The sequence below is a fragment of the Priapulus caudatus genome, unplaced genomic scaffold (assembly GCF_000485595.1).
Source record: "Priapulus caudatus unplaced genomic scaffold, Priapulus_caudatus-5.0.1 Scaffold781, whole genome shotgun sequence".
Classification (NCBI taxonomy): domain Eukaryota; kingdom Metazoa; phylum Priapulida; class Priapulimorpha; order Priapulimorphida; family Priapulidae; genus Priapulus; species Priapulus caudatus.
In genome coordinates, this window is record NW_014577842.1 from 83,393 (window position 1) to 101,287 (window position 17,895).

The window sequence follows — 17,895 nt, forward strand, 5'->3', positions numbered from 1 at the left end:
ATTTTATTTGAATAATGGCATTCAAGTGAAATCATCTTGGCCACATTTTAAAGAGAAATAATCTTTTATTTAATAAGAATTTGAAGAACTGATAATGGCTTTACTAGAAATGATGATATTCATGATATTTTGTGATTTTTGAAAATTTGTCCGTCAAACTAATGTATGCAAGTTTTTTGTAAACTTGGGCCTCGTATGTCTTTTAGGTGAATTTTACTTACCTTAAACCTCATTGGTAAATGGCTACACTGTATAAATGCGTACTTACCAACAACAATTTATATCCAAGTGGTGTATTGCAATGTTCAGTAAAATACTTTTCTTCGAACCAAGTAGCCTTGGCCAAGTATGGCTGGAGTGTTTGACGGAATGTAAATTTTTTATGTTTATGTTTTTGGACAAATGGTTCTTCCTCTTTCATAAATTGGCATTACCTGCACTTATATGAATAGTGTTGAGTATAGAAATAGTAATAATAACTGGTTAATTGACAATAACAGATGAAAAAATGTCCGTCAAAAATGATGTACGCAAGCACCAAGTTCGGAACTTGAAATGCAAATTTTTCAGGTTTACTTTCTGTCAACTATATTTTTATTGTTTTATCGTGACATGTTGGTTCATCAAGTCTTCATTCATGAAGTCTTCATTCTGTGTTTGAATAAAAACAACGTGTTTTATATATCTGTCTCGCAGCCTCTTTTTAAGCAGTTACTCTTTGGGTGCCCCTTAGCATATTTTGACTCATATAGTACTATATAGGTAGTGTTGGGCTTAGGCCTACACCTATTATACATGCGTGCGTGCATGTGTGCGTGCGTGCTAATACAGGTGGGCAGACATGCTACAGACAGCAAGAAAATCTTGCAAACTGGTTTTATGGCAAGGTTACTGTGCTTTCTCACTGCACGTGTGTGCGTGCGTGCTTGTGTGTGTGTGTGCGTGCACGTGTGCGTGTGTGTCTGTGCGCGTGAATATGTGCTCACACCCACTATTCTGCACGTTAGTCGATCATTGCTGCCCGAATTCAATTATGTTATTTCTTCTTGATTTTCAAGTAAATAAGCAACACAAAGTGATATGAGTCAATAATGATAAATCGTGTATATATATATATATATATAACTATGTGAGTCAAAATATGCTAAGGTGTTATTTTCAACGTGGCAGATTAAAACCCCTTGTAATTATGAAATAATTATTTATTTTCCTTATATTCTCCCTGAATATTTATTTTCATTGTTTTATGAGACTCTACACATTTCAGTTATATAACACAGAAAGTTTCAGCCCAATCCATTAACAATAAAGGGAGAAAAAAATGGGGAAACAATTTTTCATTGTCAATTTTTGGCGCATTTTGTAACATGGGCTGACGAACTCCAATGGAATGGATGTATCCTTTTACACCAAGTATCTGAGGACTCCCATGTCATAGATTCTAAATATATATTAAAAACACTATCTAAAAATGTGTCCGACTAAATTCTTAGGTGAATTTAATTATCATATTAAAAATCGTTATCAAACTTTGCCTTGCGTACGTCATTGTATTCGTCAATAAATGTTGATCAGAAGCTTCCTCTGGCTTGGCTCTGATCATTTATTTAAATGTAATCTGTAAGTTGCTGATGATAAAGAAATAAAACAGTTACCCATTAAACGTGTTCTTTCACTATTTTATTCATTGCTAGCCAACATACACGTGTTTAAAATATTGGTTGGTCAAGTCTGTCAAGAAATGACGTACGCAAGACGCCCCCATATTTCCGGCCACGATCGCCCAATCACTATTATTGGCTAGCCACGATCACGTGATAGCTGTTATTCGAGGAATTCCGAGTGACCTATTTGAGTCGAAGGAGATGTAAACATGGCGGACTGTTATCACAATCGCTGTCTGTCAAGTTAGATAACGTACGAATTTTATGACGTACGCTATAGTCTAAATCGTCCACAGCGGATTCCAATCAAGGATAAAAGTGTCGGCAATCGATTGAGCCAAATTAGTAAGTAATAAGGTATTTTGGCCGAAATATGGCCATTTGAACCGGCGTCGTTTTCATGGGCCGTTTTGGAATGTCCGATTTTTGACGGATTTCTGGTAATAATAGTAAAAAAAATAGTAAAAAATTTTTTTTTAATTAATGTAAAATTAATTTTTAGAATTTTGAAATTAACACTGAAGTAGCAGAAGTACATACTAAAGAGTCAAAAAGTGAAGGAGAAATTTTTTTTCCCCAGCTAAGATTCGAACCCGGAATCTCGGGTTATGAAAAAGACTACGCTACGGTGGCGGTCAAGAGACGCGCAATAATTCCAACGTACGTGATGATTGAATTTTGACTTAATACAATATTTTTTTTTACTTTTTAACTTTTTAAAATTTTCGTCTCAGCCAGAACTATGCATCTGCAAGACGTGGTGATTCTGAATATATCTTCAGTTCGATTGAGTGAAAAATCACGGAGAAAAGCGAGGTCAAACAAACACACACACACACACACACACACACAAGATTAGCCTCTTTATAGTAAGGATACTAACACTGCTGATTATTATAGCCTTATCAGTGCTCGAAATAAGCGTTGTCCGGTTGTCCGAGACAACCAGAATTTGCGCCGGACAACCTAACCAGTCTGAGACATTGTCCGGTGGACAACCAAGTAAAAAAGGTGACGAAAAAAGCACTTTATTTATGTTTTTCTCAGGGGTTCTCCAAGAGCACTTATAGCCTGGCCGCCGCCATTAATCTGATGGTGTGGGAAAGCCGACGCATACTAGCTGCTATTTCCAACACTGGTAATGTCAGTTTTCTGATTTATGAGAGGTGAAGTCGATTTGGAACCAGCAAACCAGCAAGTTCACCCCTACATTTGGTATTTTTATTCCATTATTATTTTGAATTTTCCCATGGCCTTGCCCATGCAAAACAAACAACAGTGGGGATTTCATGTTTATCCGAAGTTTAAAAAAGAGAATGGCGTAGGCAGAATGAAGGCTGTACATGTACTCAAAAGTGCCGCCAAATACCATCTCCTGCCATCTACATTTTCAAAATTTTGTGGGCGGAGAACCCCCATACCCCCGCTTGTTTTCACCCCCCCGAAAGATCCTAGATCCTAGATCCGCCACTGAACAATTACATATCTTGGGAGCAGAGAACAATGAACAAAAATGTCGCCTTTTCGCATGGCACCCAAAACAAAGATTGCAGCAAGGTAGAGGAGCCGTAGGGTGTGGAGAGGGAGGTGAGGAGCCATTAAAAATATTAAGTCATCCACTATTGTCCGCAGTGCTGGCTGTTTTTGGCCCCCCTTGTTAAAAAATCCTGCGCTACAACACTGTTTTTGGGTGTTTTCTGACCATATTATTATGTGATGAAAATAGGAGATTTGGATATTTTTTTGGGACAACCAGAAATTGTTGCGGACAACCCGATTTGATGCCTGGGTTGTCCGCAGGACAACCACATTTTTTTTCTTATTTCGAGCACTGCTTATAGTAGTAGGTATGTAGGCCATGTAGAAGTATTCTATATATTGTTAAAGTGAAATATATGCCATACAGTCAAAATCCGCGTATAAGAACATAGATTTTTTTCAAGTTAGCTCTCAATAGGTTCTTAATAAATGGTTCTTACTGAAAAATTAGGCTCAAAAGCAGTCTAAATAGGTTCTTAATTGTTCTAACTTTTAATCATGTATATAAGCTTATAACTTGATTCAAATTGTGTTAAAATTTTCTTACAAGGACTGCAATTTTTGCTAATTAATACCCATGATGGGCTAGCAGTGTAAGTTTTTCAGCTGCTTACCATACTGTATTATACAGTATGTATCCAAGGAAATAAAACAACATGCCAAAAATGGGAGGAGAAAAAAAAATGGAAAAAAATGGAAATAATTAAGAACCTAATTTAAAATCTTAGCCTAAAACAGGTTCTTATGTAAAGGGGTCTAAATCGGGAAATTTTAGCCCTAACATGTTCTTAAAATCTAGTTGTCTTATACGCGTGTTTTTACTGTATATGACTGTACATCCTCTCAGAACTGATGATTTTGTGATAATTTGAAAATATGTCTATGTATTGAACTAATGTACGCAAGTTTTTGAAAATTTTATTTGAATAATGGCATTAAGTGAAATCATCTTGCGCCACAATTTTAAAAGAAAATAATCTTTTATTTAAATAAGAATTTGAAAAGAACTGATAATGGCTTTACTAGAAATGCATGAATATTCATGAATATATTTGTGATTTTGAAAATTTGTCTCCTCAAACTAATGTAATGCAAGTTTTTTTTTTTTTCGCTAAACTTGGGCCTGTAATGTCTTTTAAGCGTAATGCTTTACTGTACCTTAAACCTCATTGTAAAGGCTACACTGTATAAATGTGAATACTAATTAGTAATTACATACAACATATTTCATATCCAATTGGTGTATGTGCCAATGCTTCAGTAAATAGTTTCTTCCGAACCAAGTAGCCCTTGGCCAAGTATGGCTGGATGTGTTTGTACGAATGTAAAATTTTTCATGTTTATGTTTCTTGCGACAAGATGCGTTCTTCCTCTTTCATAAAATTGGCATTACCTGCGCACTTGTATGAATAGTGTTGAGTATTAGAAATGAGTAATTAATAATGGGTTAATGAACAATAAAAGATGAAAAAATGTCCATCATAAATGATGTACGCAAGCACAGAGTTCCGAACTTGAAAATGCCAAATTTTTCAGCGTTTACTTTCTGTCAACTATATTTTCATTGTTTTATCGTGACATGTTGCGTCCATAAAGGTTAACTTTCAAGTTCTGTGTGAATAAAAACACGTGTTTTATATATCTGCCTCGCCCAGCCTCTGCTGTACTCTCTTGCCGTGCCCGCTTAGCATATTTTGACTCATATAGTACTATATAGGTAGTGTGGGCTTTAGGCCTACACCTATTAACATGCGTCGTGGCTATGTGTGCAGCGTGCGTTGCTAATACAGTGGGGCAGGACATGCTACCACAGACAGCAAGAAAAGTCGTTGCAAACTGCGTTTTATGGTGCAAGGTTACTGTGCTTTCTCACTGCAACGTGTGTGCGTGCGTGCTGCGTGTGTCGCGTGCGTGCACGTGTGCGTGTGTCGTCTGTGCGCGTAATAGCTGCTCACACCACTATCTGCATCGTTAGTCGATCACTTTGCTGCGAGAATTCAATTTGTTATTTCTTCTTGATTTTCAAGTAAATAAGCAACACAAAGTGATATGAGTCAATAATGATAAATCGTGTATATATATATATATATATATATAATAAGATATATATACACGATTTATCATATTATATATATAATGCATCTCCTGTATATATACGTGGCCATGCCTGGAATCTTCAGACGTTTAGTCATAGCGTGTTATTTTTGAAGTCTCACAGCATTTCTCCCGTTAGCAGATGCTGTGTTGGTATCACGTGTCGTTTTATCATCAGTGGAATCATTGGCGTGTAACACTCAGTAGGCTGGGTTGAAGGGATGGGAAGTTCCATGTAGAGCCGAGTACAAGATCCAAGAGGGTTAATGTATGGCCGTTATTTGCATAGATAAAGTGATGTAGAAGTTGCTTAGTCATTGCCCCTGAGCAAATTTCTAGTTGGGGCTGGGTGGGGCAAAATTTCTAGTATGGATTGGGCGAGGCAAAATATCTAATTATTGGTAAGTGAGGTAACATTAATAGGTGATGGTGGGTGGGGGCAATTCTAGTTGGGTTAGCCAAGATTTTAAATGGGTAGGTGAGGGGAAATTTTTTAGCTAGGAGTAGGTGGGGCAGGATTTACCAAATAGGGACGTTAGAAAACTGTTTTGCGAAAAGTCCCTGTAGTAAAAAGAGCGTTGGATTGCGTAGGATTAGGTCGAATTTTGTTGCTTTTCTGCATTCTCTGCATTTTATAGAATTATATTCGCTTTTCATTTTTGCTCTAACGTCGCACGGCCTCGTCTTATCTTCGGAGTGGAGCTGCCCCCTCCCCCTGTGCACACGCACACACGCTATGCGGTTCTAGAATCGGGAGGTAAACGTTCCAAGAGTTCAGAGTCGCTGTTCCCGTGACCTTGAGTGAGGAGCGATGTTGCCACATGTTTGCGCTAGCGGACGCCAGCCTCAGTAATTTATGTACGGAGTGCGAATGGTTTGCCGTGTGTGTTGCTTCCTTCGTTTTCCACCACACGCTGGCTTGGGCCTGACATTTCTAATACTAGCAAGCCCGACGGGCCCGTAGAATTAAAATCCACCCCCAGCATGAAAAACCGTCCCCGGAACGCCAGCGAGGATGAAAAGTCACCACAGTATCGCTCACTAGTAGTCACTGAATATGTTTTTTGTATTACTGTAAATAAACTATTATAAAAATTTAAAATTTCAGTCTTTTAGATTTTTTTTAAATAATGCGGTAGCCGGGGAATGATGCGGGCCTGTAATTTGCTTGGCGGGTCTGTACAATCCCTAATACCTACAGGTCCGGCTGGCCTGTAAGTTTTCAAACCAATTTCTACCCCTGTTCAGGCACGGCATGTGATCAAAGCCTGTAACTACTCTAAAGTCCCTAGATACAGTCAAACTAGTGCATATGGGCCACCCAAAAGAAATCGCAAAAGTTTCTTTCATTGATAGGTGTTTGTTCTATAGAGTTCTATGTTCTATGTTTGTTCTATAGAGGTGGTGGTTTTACTTCATAACTGATACTCGGTGGAAATTTCAAAAGTAAAAAAAAAATGTCAACAATTATTATACATGGGACTATTTTATAAAGGTGGTTTCACTTTGTAACTGCAAATCAAGGGAAATACTAAGTATTCCTTATGGGCTTTAATTCTCTTCTACAACATAGATTTGACCATAAAGAGTATAAATTTGTAGTAGAATAGTAATTAGTCGGAAACTGTATACAATCAAGAAAAATGAGAGTACTTAGCGATAGCACAGAGACATTGCATGCAGAATGCGTAATACTCTATAACAAGATAGAGAAGACGATAAAGATAACGATGCTAAGCATATAACTGAAAGCCGCTTTTCTCATGAGTTTTTCTCATGTTTTTTTTTCCAATTACACATTTGTAGGTCTGGAACGAAACGTAAATTAGTAAAATAAAAAAACAACGACAGCACGAGCAGCGACAGAATGGCTAAGGCACCGGGCATCGGCATTGACCTTGGAACGACCTACTCGTGCGTGGGCGTATTCCAGCACGGCAAGGTGGAGATCATCGCCAACGATCAGGGAAATCGGACGACGCCCAGCTACGTCGCGTTCACCGACACCGAGCGATTGATCGGCGACGCCGCCAAGAACCAGGTGGCGCTCAACCCCAACAACACCGTGTTCGGTGAGTCGCCCGCCGCCAGACGAGAGGTCGTGGTGGTGGGTGGGGGGTCGTGGTGGTGGTGGGGGGGAGGTCGTGGTGGGGAAGGTTGTGGTGAGGGGAGGTCGTGGTGGGGAGAGGTCGTGGTTGGGGGGAGGTTGTGGTGGGGGAAGGTTGTGGTGGGGGGAGGTCGTGGTGGGGAGTTGTGGTAAGGGGAAATCGTGTTGGGGGGAGGTCGTGGTAAGGGCGAGGTCGTGGTGGGGGAAGGTCGTGGTGGGAGAGGTCGTGGTGGGGGAGAGGTCGTGGTGAGGGGAGGTCGTGGGGGGGGAGGTCATGGTGGGAAAGGTCGAGTAGGTGGAGGTCGGGGTGGGAAGAGGTTGGGGGAGGGGAGGGAGGTCATGGTGGGAAGAGGTTGTGGGGGGGAGGTCGTGGTGGGGGAGAGAGAGAGCGAGAGAGAGCGACCGAGAGAGAGCGACCGAGAGAGAGAGCGAAAGCGAGACCATGGAGATTGGTTCAGTCGGTTCTTCGTACCCAATTCTCTCGATCGCTTTGCCGACGTCTCCCCGTTGTCGACCGTTGCAGATGCGAAGCGTCTCATCGGCCGGCGATTCGACGACCCGACCGTGCAGATGGACATGAAGATGTGGCCTTTCCAGGTGGTGAGCGACGCGGGAAAGCCGCGGGTGCGTGTCGATTACAAGGGCGAGACGAAGACGTTCTATGCCGAGGAGATCTCCTCGATGGTTCTGACGAAGATGCGCGAGACCGCCGAGGCCTTCCTCGGCAAGGTGAGAGACGTTCGTTTGTTTACGGAGAGGGGAAGAGGAGCTCCTCGATTGGACGAGAGTTGTGAGAGGCGTTCGGTTGTTTACAGAGGGGGAAAGGAGCTTCTTGATTGGACGAGAGGCGTTCGGTTGTTTACAGAAGGGGAAAGGAGCTCCTCGATTGGGCGAGAGGCGTTCGTTTGTTTACAGAGGGGCGAACGTGCTCCTCGATTGGGCGAGAGTCGGGAGAGGCGTTCGGTTGTTTACAGAGGGGGAAAGGTGCTCCTTGATTGAGCGAGAGACGTTCGTTTGTTTACAGAGGGGGGAAGAGGAGTTCCTAGGCAGGGTGAGAGACGTTCGTTTGTTTATGCAGGGGGGAAGGCACGCCTCGATTGGGCGAGAGGCGTTCAGTTGTTTACAGAGGGGGAAAGGAGCTCCTCGATTGAGTGAGAGGCGTTCGTTTCTTTACAGAGAGTCGCACGTGCTCCTTGATTGAGCGAGAGGCGTTCAGTTGTTTACAGAGGGGGAAAGGCGCTCCTCGATTGAGCGAGAGGCGTTCAGTTGTTTACATAGGGTGTAAGAGGAGTTCCTGGGCAAGGTGAGGGACGTTCTTTGGTTTACGCAGGGGGGAAGAGGAGCTCCTGGGCAAGGTGAGAGACGTTCATTTGTTTACGCAGGGGGGAAGAGGAGCTCCTGGGCAAGGTGAGAGATGTTCATTTGTTTGCGCAGTGGGGAAGGCACTCCTCGATTGGACAAGAGACGTTCGTTTGTTTACAGAGGGGGGAAGGAGCTCCTCGATTGGGCGAGAGTCGCGAGAGGCGTTCGGTTGTTTACAGAGGGGGAAAGGAGCTCCTCGATTGGGCGAGAGGCGTTCGTTTGTTTACAGAGGGGGAAAGGCGCTCCTAAGCAGGGTAAGAGTTGTCCGATTGTTTCATCGTGGCATTTCCTGCCAAAGCTATGAGGTTTCTCGCAAAGATGTGGAGGACATCTGGCTTCTTTCTTGCTGCAGTATCTATCATCTATCATCTAACACACTCTTCTTTCTTGCTGCAGTCTCTCTTAGCCTCTATCATCTAACATACTCTTCTTTCTTGCTGCAGTCTCTCTTAGTCTCTATCATCTAACATACTCTTCTTTCTTGCTGCAGTCTCTCTTAGTCTCTATCATCTAACATACTCTTCTTTCTTGCTGCAGTCTCTCTTAGTATCTATCATCTAACATACTCTTCTTTCTTGCTGCAGTCTCTCTATCATCTATCATCTGACACTCGCTTCTTTCTCGCTGTAGAGCGTGACGGATGCTGTCGTCACGGTGCCGGCGTACTTCAATGACTCGCAGCGGCAGGCAACGAAAGATGCAGGGGTCATCGCCGGACTCAACGTCCTCCGCATCATCAACGAGCCGACGGCCGCCGCCATCGCCTACGGTCTCGACAAGAAGGTGCGTGTTTGTTGGTTAGTGGGTGGGTGTTGGTGGGTGCATGTGTGTTGGTGGGTGGGTGTTGGTGGGTGTGTGTGTGTGCGTGCGCGTGCGTGCATGTTGGTGTGAACCGACGTACGCCGCCATTGCCTACGGTGTCGACAAGAAGGTGCGTGTGTGTTGGTGGGTGGGTGGGTGGATGTTGGTGGGTGGGTGTTGGTGTGTTGGTGGGTGCGTGTGTGTTGGTGGGTGCGTGTGTGTTAGTTGGTGGGTGCGTGTTGGTGGGTGTGTGTTGGTGGGTGGGTTGGTGGGTGCGTGTGTGTTGGTGGGTGGGTGGGTGTTGGTTGGTTGGTTGGTGGGTGCGTGTGTGTTGGTGGTGCGCGTGCGTTGGTGGGTGGGTGGGTTACAGGTGTGTTGGTGGGTGCGTGTGCGTTGGTGGGTGGGTGGATGTTGGTGGGTGGGTGTGTGACTCCCCCTTCTTTCTCTTTTTGTCTTTTGCGGACACATCAATTTTGAGCAATTTCTTGAATTTTGAGAAGTAGCGATGCCGTCATTGTAGTCTTGTGGTGCTTAGCCGGTTTTATCCTGAAAGTGTTTATATCACGACGTGCTGAACACTGCACATCAGGAGTTAGTTCAAGGAATACTCTCAAATGCAGGATGAGAAGATATATGACGAGAATGTTTATGATGAGATGATAGTAGTTGTGCGGGCTGAGCCGTACGCGCACGCTGCGTGCACGCTGCTTTCTTGTGCAGCGCCCGGGTGCCCGGCTGCGGTGTTGAAATGCCGCGTCGGGTTGGGCGGGTGTGGTGCGGTGCCTCTGCCGGCGTTCGCGATGAGGAGATTGTGTATAAACGGAATAGTCGCCGCCGTCGCTGCTGCTACCGCCTCTTGTTTTCCCCGAAATGCCGTGTCTGGCGGCGTCGGCTGTCGTTCGGATTTCGGCTTCGCGTTTCCTCGCAGTGTGCAGACACGCCCCGACTTACGAACATGTTCGGTTTTGAGCGGTCGTTCCTAAGTCGATTTGTTCGTAAGTCGAACATATGCACGTACGTATACAGTGTTGTACAGTAGTGTAGTATATGTAAGCGTGAACATCGAGTAACCTAGAAGTGTACATAGTGTAAACATATACGTGAACACAGGAGTTGGCGAAAGTAAAAATCAGGGGGGCGATTGTGTGTTTTTATTCACCAATATTGACATTATACACTAATGGACTTTAGGGCAAATTGTTCGTATCATCGAAAGTTCGTAACTCGAATGTTCGTAAGTCGGGGAGTCTCTGTAGTTTGGGTTTGGCTGGATTAACCGGGGCCACGGAAGGAGCGTTCACGTCGTGGCCCCTGTCAGGTTCCCCACCTGCGAATCTTTCTGCCACACTACGCTACTAGTGAGTGAGAAGAAGGTTGGACTAACGTAGAAAACGCTGCAGTATTGCCAGGTTGCGATGCACAATTACTGCGATTCGCAGCGCGATAGCGTGCGTGCTCATCGTGCGATCATCGCCTTGCCCCTCGATGCTCATTGTTGGTCTTCCCTGCATGTAACATTATACTTAGACCCACCATCAGTTCTTTATACAGGCAGTGGGGGGGGATGTATGGATGTGTGTATTGGTGGTGGGGGGATGTATGGGTGCATGTGTCGGTGGGGTTTGGGAGGGGGGTTCATTGGTGAGTGTGTGCATGCGTGGGGCTATCTACAGTGTAAGTGTTAGGGCTCACAGCAACTCTTGGTTGCTGCTGCAGCAATCTATTCAGTTCGGTTCAAATATAGCCAATAAATAATATATATATATATACATAGCATGATCCCGTTGCACCGTCTCTAATCTCCCAGTGTGGGTCTTCTGACAATACTGGTACAACGCGGGATGAAATACGTTCTTATGTTTGACCTCGGCGACGGAGGAACGTTCTCTTGTCTGATGCGAGCGTTTCTATGGAACTTTGCAGGTGAGACAAGGCGAGAAGAACGTTCTTATCTTTGATCTCGGCGGCGGAACTTTCGACGTCTCCATCCTGTCTATCGAGGAGGGCATCTTTGAAGTCAAGTCGACTGCTGGAGACACTCACTTAGGAGGTGACCTAGCTTTCCTCACTAGCTTAACTCACTATAGCTTAACTCACCTAGGAGGTGACCTAGCTTAACTCACTTAGGAGGTGACCTAGCTTAACTCACTTAGGAGGTGACCTAGCTTAAATAATTTAGGTGACCTAGGTTAACTCACCCTAGTGGGAGTTGGGAGGGGGGAGTTGGGTTTTCTCGCTGTGGTGAACATTTAGGGGTGGTGGCATCGAGGGGGGTGTAGGTTTCAACTGCTCTAGCTGAAATTTTACCTGATCTTTCCTTAGCGTAGAGCTCTATAGACAAGGATATTGATTTCACGGATATCATGATAATTGATTGTTTGTTGATTGATTCTCAGACCTCTCGTTATTCAATGTTCTAGCTAGTGATGTCCGCGATGATCGATTATAATCGAAAATCGATCGATTTATAGTCTCAATTCGATAATCCGATTATGAAAACAAATAATCGATTATCGGAAATACCAAAACAAACAAACAAGACTGTATCACAAATGCGTGAATTGATATGTCAAGTAGACAGAAGTCCTGCAGGGGCCGCGTTGTCAGAAACATCGTAAAGTTAATGCTAATGTTAATGCTACGATAACACTTATGACTAACTAGCTGCGGGTACCCGCTGCGCTGGGTAAAATCGTGCTAGCTAATTCATAGTACTAATAATGGGACAGAATAGGAAAATTGGGGTAAAATCGACATAACATTGCAGACAGATATATTAATATTTAAAATCATGTAATAAGATAATAAGCATGGGAAAACGAAAAACTGTTACGTATGACATTTATATGAAGCACAACCGAACTTGAACCCCTGGGACAATATAGATATGGTGTAAATGAGAAAAAGTTATTATAACAGCATGTAGGTGGGTTGGACTTTTCATTTTGAAAGCCTCTTGATAAAGAATGTTTTTCGTCTTATTCTCTGGTGCAATATCGTAGAGATTGCTGCGTCTCCAGCTCTTGAGCTCCCACGTACAGCTGTCCATTGTCAGATCGTACATGAATAAAAGGAATATAGTATCAGGAGCTAATAATGCAAAATTTGTCATTATTAGGCTGCTCTAGTATAGATAGAGACACCGAGCATGCACATTGAATGAAGAAATTTTCCTACTGAATCAGAACTGCATATAGCTTTCGAATGGTAGCAATGCATTCTGACATCGTAGCATCTGAACTGAACCTCTGAGCTGAGTGAGTAGTACCTCTGAACTGGTGAAACTGGTGCTGGTTTGTGGTGTGTTTTAGTATTGGTTTCGGTTTCACAATACCAAGCAGCTGATGGAATGAGTGATCAATTTTTCTCTGTGTGGCAGCACTGTACAGTCAGTGCTGACATTGTGTTGAAGATTGACGAATTGACGGGTTTTTCACCGGATTTTTCGGTGAGTTTGACGGTTGGCAGGTTTTTCAGCTAGGAACACTCCGCCGGGTATAAGAGATGGCCCTGTGAAAATTGCATCCAGATCGTTGGGCGGTTGGGCCGCCTATAGGGAAGATACATAATACATACATACATACATACATACATACGAACTCAAATTATATTAGACTACGCGGGTCCCGCTGCGCTGGGTAAATCGTGCTACTAATCATAGTACTATAAATAATGGGACAGAATAGGAACATTGGGTAAAAATCGACAATTACATTGCAGACAATATTAATATTCAGAAATAAGTGTATAAGATAATAAGCATGGAAAAACGAAAAAACTGTTACGTATGACATTTATATGACAGCACAACCAAACTTAGAACCCATGGGACATAAAGTAATAATGGTGTAAATGACAAAAGTTATTATAAGGCATGTAGAATGGGTGGACTTTTCGTCTTATTCTCTGGTGCAAATATGTAGAGATTCTGGCCGTCTCCAACTCTTGAGCTCCCCACCGTACAGCTATCCATTGTGAGATCGTAGCATGAATAAAAGGAATATAGTATCAGAGGCTAATAATGAGAAATTTGTCATTATTAGGCTGCTCATAGTATAGATAGAGACACGCAACCATGCACATTGAAATGAAGAAATTTCCCTACTGAATCAGAAACTGCAATAGCTTTTGAATGGTACAATGCATTCTGAGATCGTAGTTCTGAACTGAACCTCTGAGCTGAGGAGTAGTACCTCTGAACTGGTGAAACTGGTGGTGGTTGTGGTGTGTTTTAGTATTGTTTCGGTTTCACAATACGAGCAACCGATGAGGTGAGTGAGAATCGATTTTTCTCTGTGTGGCAAGCACTGTACAGTCAATGCTGACATTGTGTGAAGATTCACAGAATTGAACGGGTTTTCACGGGATTTGACGTGAGTTTGACGGTTTGACAGGTTTTTTCATCTAGGAACACTCCCCCGGGTATAAGAGCATGGCCCTGTGAAAATTGCATTCCAGATCGCTTGGCGCGGTTTGGCCGGCCTATCAGGAAGATAGCATACATACATACATACATACATACATACATACATACATACATACGAACTCAAATATATATTAGATGTTAATGCTACGAGAGTAGCATTGACAGAAACACATTTTAGCTACGAGCGATTAAACTCACGATAACAGGAACTTCATAATTTCATGTCACAAGGCTGCTGATTGGATGAGAATTGATCACGATAAGAATAAGATAGAAATCGATCAGAAACATGATAATATTGAATGCTATGTATAATTGTATATACAAAGTAAGATTAAATTTAATCTATGCTATTATTAACCGATTATCCGATTATAATCGATTATCGATCGGTTAAGAGAAACCGATATTCAATTATGAAATTCCAGCCGATTTCCATCACTAGTTCTAGCTCAAATTTTAGCCGATCTTTCCTTACGATAGATGAGGACGAGATGATAATTGTTTATTATTGTTATTATTTAATTAATAATTTGTTTGTTGATTGATTCTCAGATGCCTCGTTATTTATACCTGCAGGTGAGGACTTTGACAACCGCATGGTCGCTCACTTCATGCAGGAATTCAAGCGCAAACACAAGAAGGACATGTCGGCAAACAAGAGAGCAGTCCGTCGACTTCGCACGGCGTGCGAGCGTGCCAAGCGCACTCTGTCGTCCAGCACCCAGGCCAGGTCTGTGCCGCCGCCGCTGCAAGCGCCACCTAGTGGCACACCTCTGTTATTGCTGTTGGTGTTGTTTATCGCCGTCTCCCCCCCCCTGAGTCTTCCCGTCATTCTACCTGCAGCATTGTTCTTGTCACTGTCGTGCTAGTTGTTGTTGTTGTTGTTGTTGTTGTTGTTATCGTTGTTGTTGTCGTTGTTTATCGTAGTCTTCCCGTCATTCTACCTGCAGCATTGTTCTTGTCGCTGTTGTGATTGTTGTTGTTGTGGTTGTTGTTGTTGTTGTCGTTGTTTATCATGCATGATCGTTGTTGTTGTTGTTGTTGTCGTTGTTTATCATGCATGATCGTTGTTGTTGTTGTTGTTGTTGTTGTTTATCGTAGCCTCCCCTTCTCCCCGCAGCATTGAGATCCATTTGCTGTCGTGATAGTTATTGTTGTTGTGATAGTTGTTGTTGTTGTTGTGATAGTTGTTGTTGTTGCTGTCATGATCATTGTTGTTGCTGTTGTTGTTGTTGTTGTTGTTTATCTTAGCCTCCCCTTCTCCCCGCAGCATTGAGATCGACTCGCTGTTTGACGGAGTCGACTTCTACACGTCGGTGACGCGAGCGCGCTTCGAGGAACTCAACGCCGACCTGTTCCGCGGCACGCTGGAGCCCGTCGAGAAAGCTCTACGTGATGCCAAGTTCGACAAGGGGCAGGTGGACGAACTCGTGCTGGTAGGCGGCAGCACCCGCATCCCGAAGATACAGAAGCTGCTGCAGGACTTCTTCAATGGCAAGGTGCGGGGGTGTGACGAGTCGATTACGTGTATAAATGTTATATGTGTGTGTGTGTGTATATATACATATATACATATATATGTGATGCTACGATGAGTCATTTTATTACATATGTAAATGTTATGTGTGTGTGTATACTGGTATATATATATATGTATACATATAAACTAACATGTATACATATGTACACTAAATATAACAAGGACAAAATAAATGTATACCTAATAACGAAAACACTAAATGATAATAATAACATTCGTAAATAATCAACAAACAAACGGGGTAAAAGCGCGAGAACGAAAAAAATAATCGAACAAATGGTAAAACGCGCGATAACGAAAAGTCGAACGAATGACTCTGGTGGTGCCACCTGCAGGAGCTGAACAAGAGCATCAACCCGGACGAGGCGGTGGCATACGGCGCGTCCGTGCAGGCGGCCATCTTGTCCGGCGACAAGTCTGAAGCCGTGCAGGACCTGCTGCTGCTCGACGTGACGCCGTTGTCGCTCGGCATCGAGACCGCCGGCGGGGTCATGACCTCGCTGATCAAGCGCAACACGACGATACCTACAAAGCAGACGCAGATCTTCACGACGTACTCAGACAACCAACCCGGCGTGCTGATCCAGGTGTACGAGGGCGAGCGAGCGATGACGCGCGACAACGTGAGTGCTGGGAGAGAGAGAGGGAGAGAGGTGACCTAGCTTAACTCAATAGCTTAACTCACCTAGGAGGTGAACTATAGCTTAACTCACTAGCTTAACTCACTTAGGAGGTGACCTAGCTTAAATAATTTAGGTGACCTAGGTTAACTCACCTAGTGGGAGTTGGGGAGGGGGGAGTTGGGTTTTCTCGCTGTGGTGAACATTTAGGGGTGATGGCATCGAGGGGGGTGTAGGTTTCACTGCTCTAGCTGAAATTTTACCTGATCTTTCCTTATGCGTAGAGCTCTATAGACAAGGATATTGATTCACGGATATCATGATAATTGATTTGTTTGTTGATTGATTCTCAGACCTCTCGTTATTCAATGTTCTAGCTAGTGATGTCCCGATGATCGATTATAATCGAAAATCGATCGATTATAGTCTCAAATTCGATAATCGATTATGAAAACAAATAATCGATTATCGGAAATACCAAAACAAACAAACAAGGAACTGTACTCACGATGCGTGAATTGATATGTCAAGTAGAGCACAAGTCCTGCAGGGGCCCGTTGTCAGAAACATCGTAAAGTTAATGCTAATGTTAATGCTACGATAACACTTATGACTAACTAGCAGCGGGTACCCGCTGCGCTGGGTAAAATCGTGCTACTAATTCATAGTACTAATAATGGGACAGAATAGGAACATTGGGTAGAAATCGACAATAACATTGCAGACAATATTAATATTTAGAAATCAGTGTAATAAGATAATAAGCATGGGAAAAACGAAAAACTGTTACGTATGACATTTATATGACAGCACAACCGAACTTAGAACCCCTGGGACATAATAGTAATATGGTGTAAATGACAAAAAGTTATTATAACAGCATGTAGGAATGGGTTGGACTTTTCATTTGAAAGCCTCTTGATAAAGAATGTTTTTCGTCTTATTCTCTGGTGCAAATATGTAGAGATTGCTGGCGTCTCCAGCTCTTGAGCTCCCCACGTACAGCTGTCCATTGTCAGATCGTACCATGAATAAAAGGAATATAGTATCAGGAGCTAATAATGACAAATTTGTCATTATTAGCTGCTCATAGTATAGATAGAGACACGCAGCCATGCACATTGAAATGAAGAAATTTTCCTACTGAATCAGAAACTGCATAGCTTTCGAATGGTACAATGCATTCTGACATCGTAGCATCTAAACTGAACCTCTGAGCTGAGTGAGTAGTACCTCTGAACTGGTGAAACTGGTGCTGGTTGTGGTGTGTTTTAGTATTGGTTTCGGTTTCACAATACCAGCAGCCGGATGAGGTGAGGGAATCGATTTTTCTGTGTGTGGCAGCACTGTACAGTGAGTGCTGACATTTTGTGAAGTTTCACGAATTGACGGGTTTTTCACGGATTTTTCGGTGAGTTTGACGGTTTGACAGGTTTTTTTCATCTAGGAACACTGCCCGGGTATAAGAGATGGCCCTGTGAAAATTGCATCCAGATCGCTTGGGCGGTTTGGCCGCCTATAGGGAAGATACATACATACATACGAACTCAAATATATATTAGACTAGCTGCGGGTACCCGCTGCGCTGGGTAAAATCGTGCTACTAATTCATACTACTAATAATCGGACACAATAGGAACATTCGGGGAAAAATCCACAATAACATTGCACACAATATCAATATTTAGAAATCAGTCTAATCTAATATATATTTGAGTTCGTATGTATGTATGTATGTA

The 17,895-nt window shown here is 43.1% G+C and overlaps 1 protein-coding gene across 1 annotated transcript in view; it reads left to right on the forward strand.

Annotated features, from left to right (window-relative positions):
- Nucleotides 1-17,895, forward strand: part of LOC106813484 (heat shock 70 kDa protein II-like) — a 28,086-nt gene that overhangs the window by 3,703 nt on the left and 6,488 nt on the right. Inside the window, exons 2-8 of the mRNA XM_014817626.1 lie at nt 7,104-7,369; nt 7,928-8,133; nt 9,397-9,549; nt 11,491-11,617; nt 14,573-14,726; nt 15,267-15,495; nt 15,872-16,165. Coding sequence (XP_014673112.1) covers nt 7,165-7,369; nt 7,928-8,133; nt 9,397-9,549; nt 11,491-11,617; nt 14,573-14,726; nt 15,267-15,495; nt 15,872-16,165 — 1,368 coding nt within the window. The 5' untranslated portion in view covers nt 7,104-7,164. The remainder of the gene's footprint in view (nt 1-7,103; nt 7,370-7,927; nt 8,134-9,396; nt 9,550-11,490; nt 11,618-14,572; nt 14,727-15,266; nt 15,496-15,871; nt 16,166-17,895) is intronic.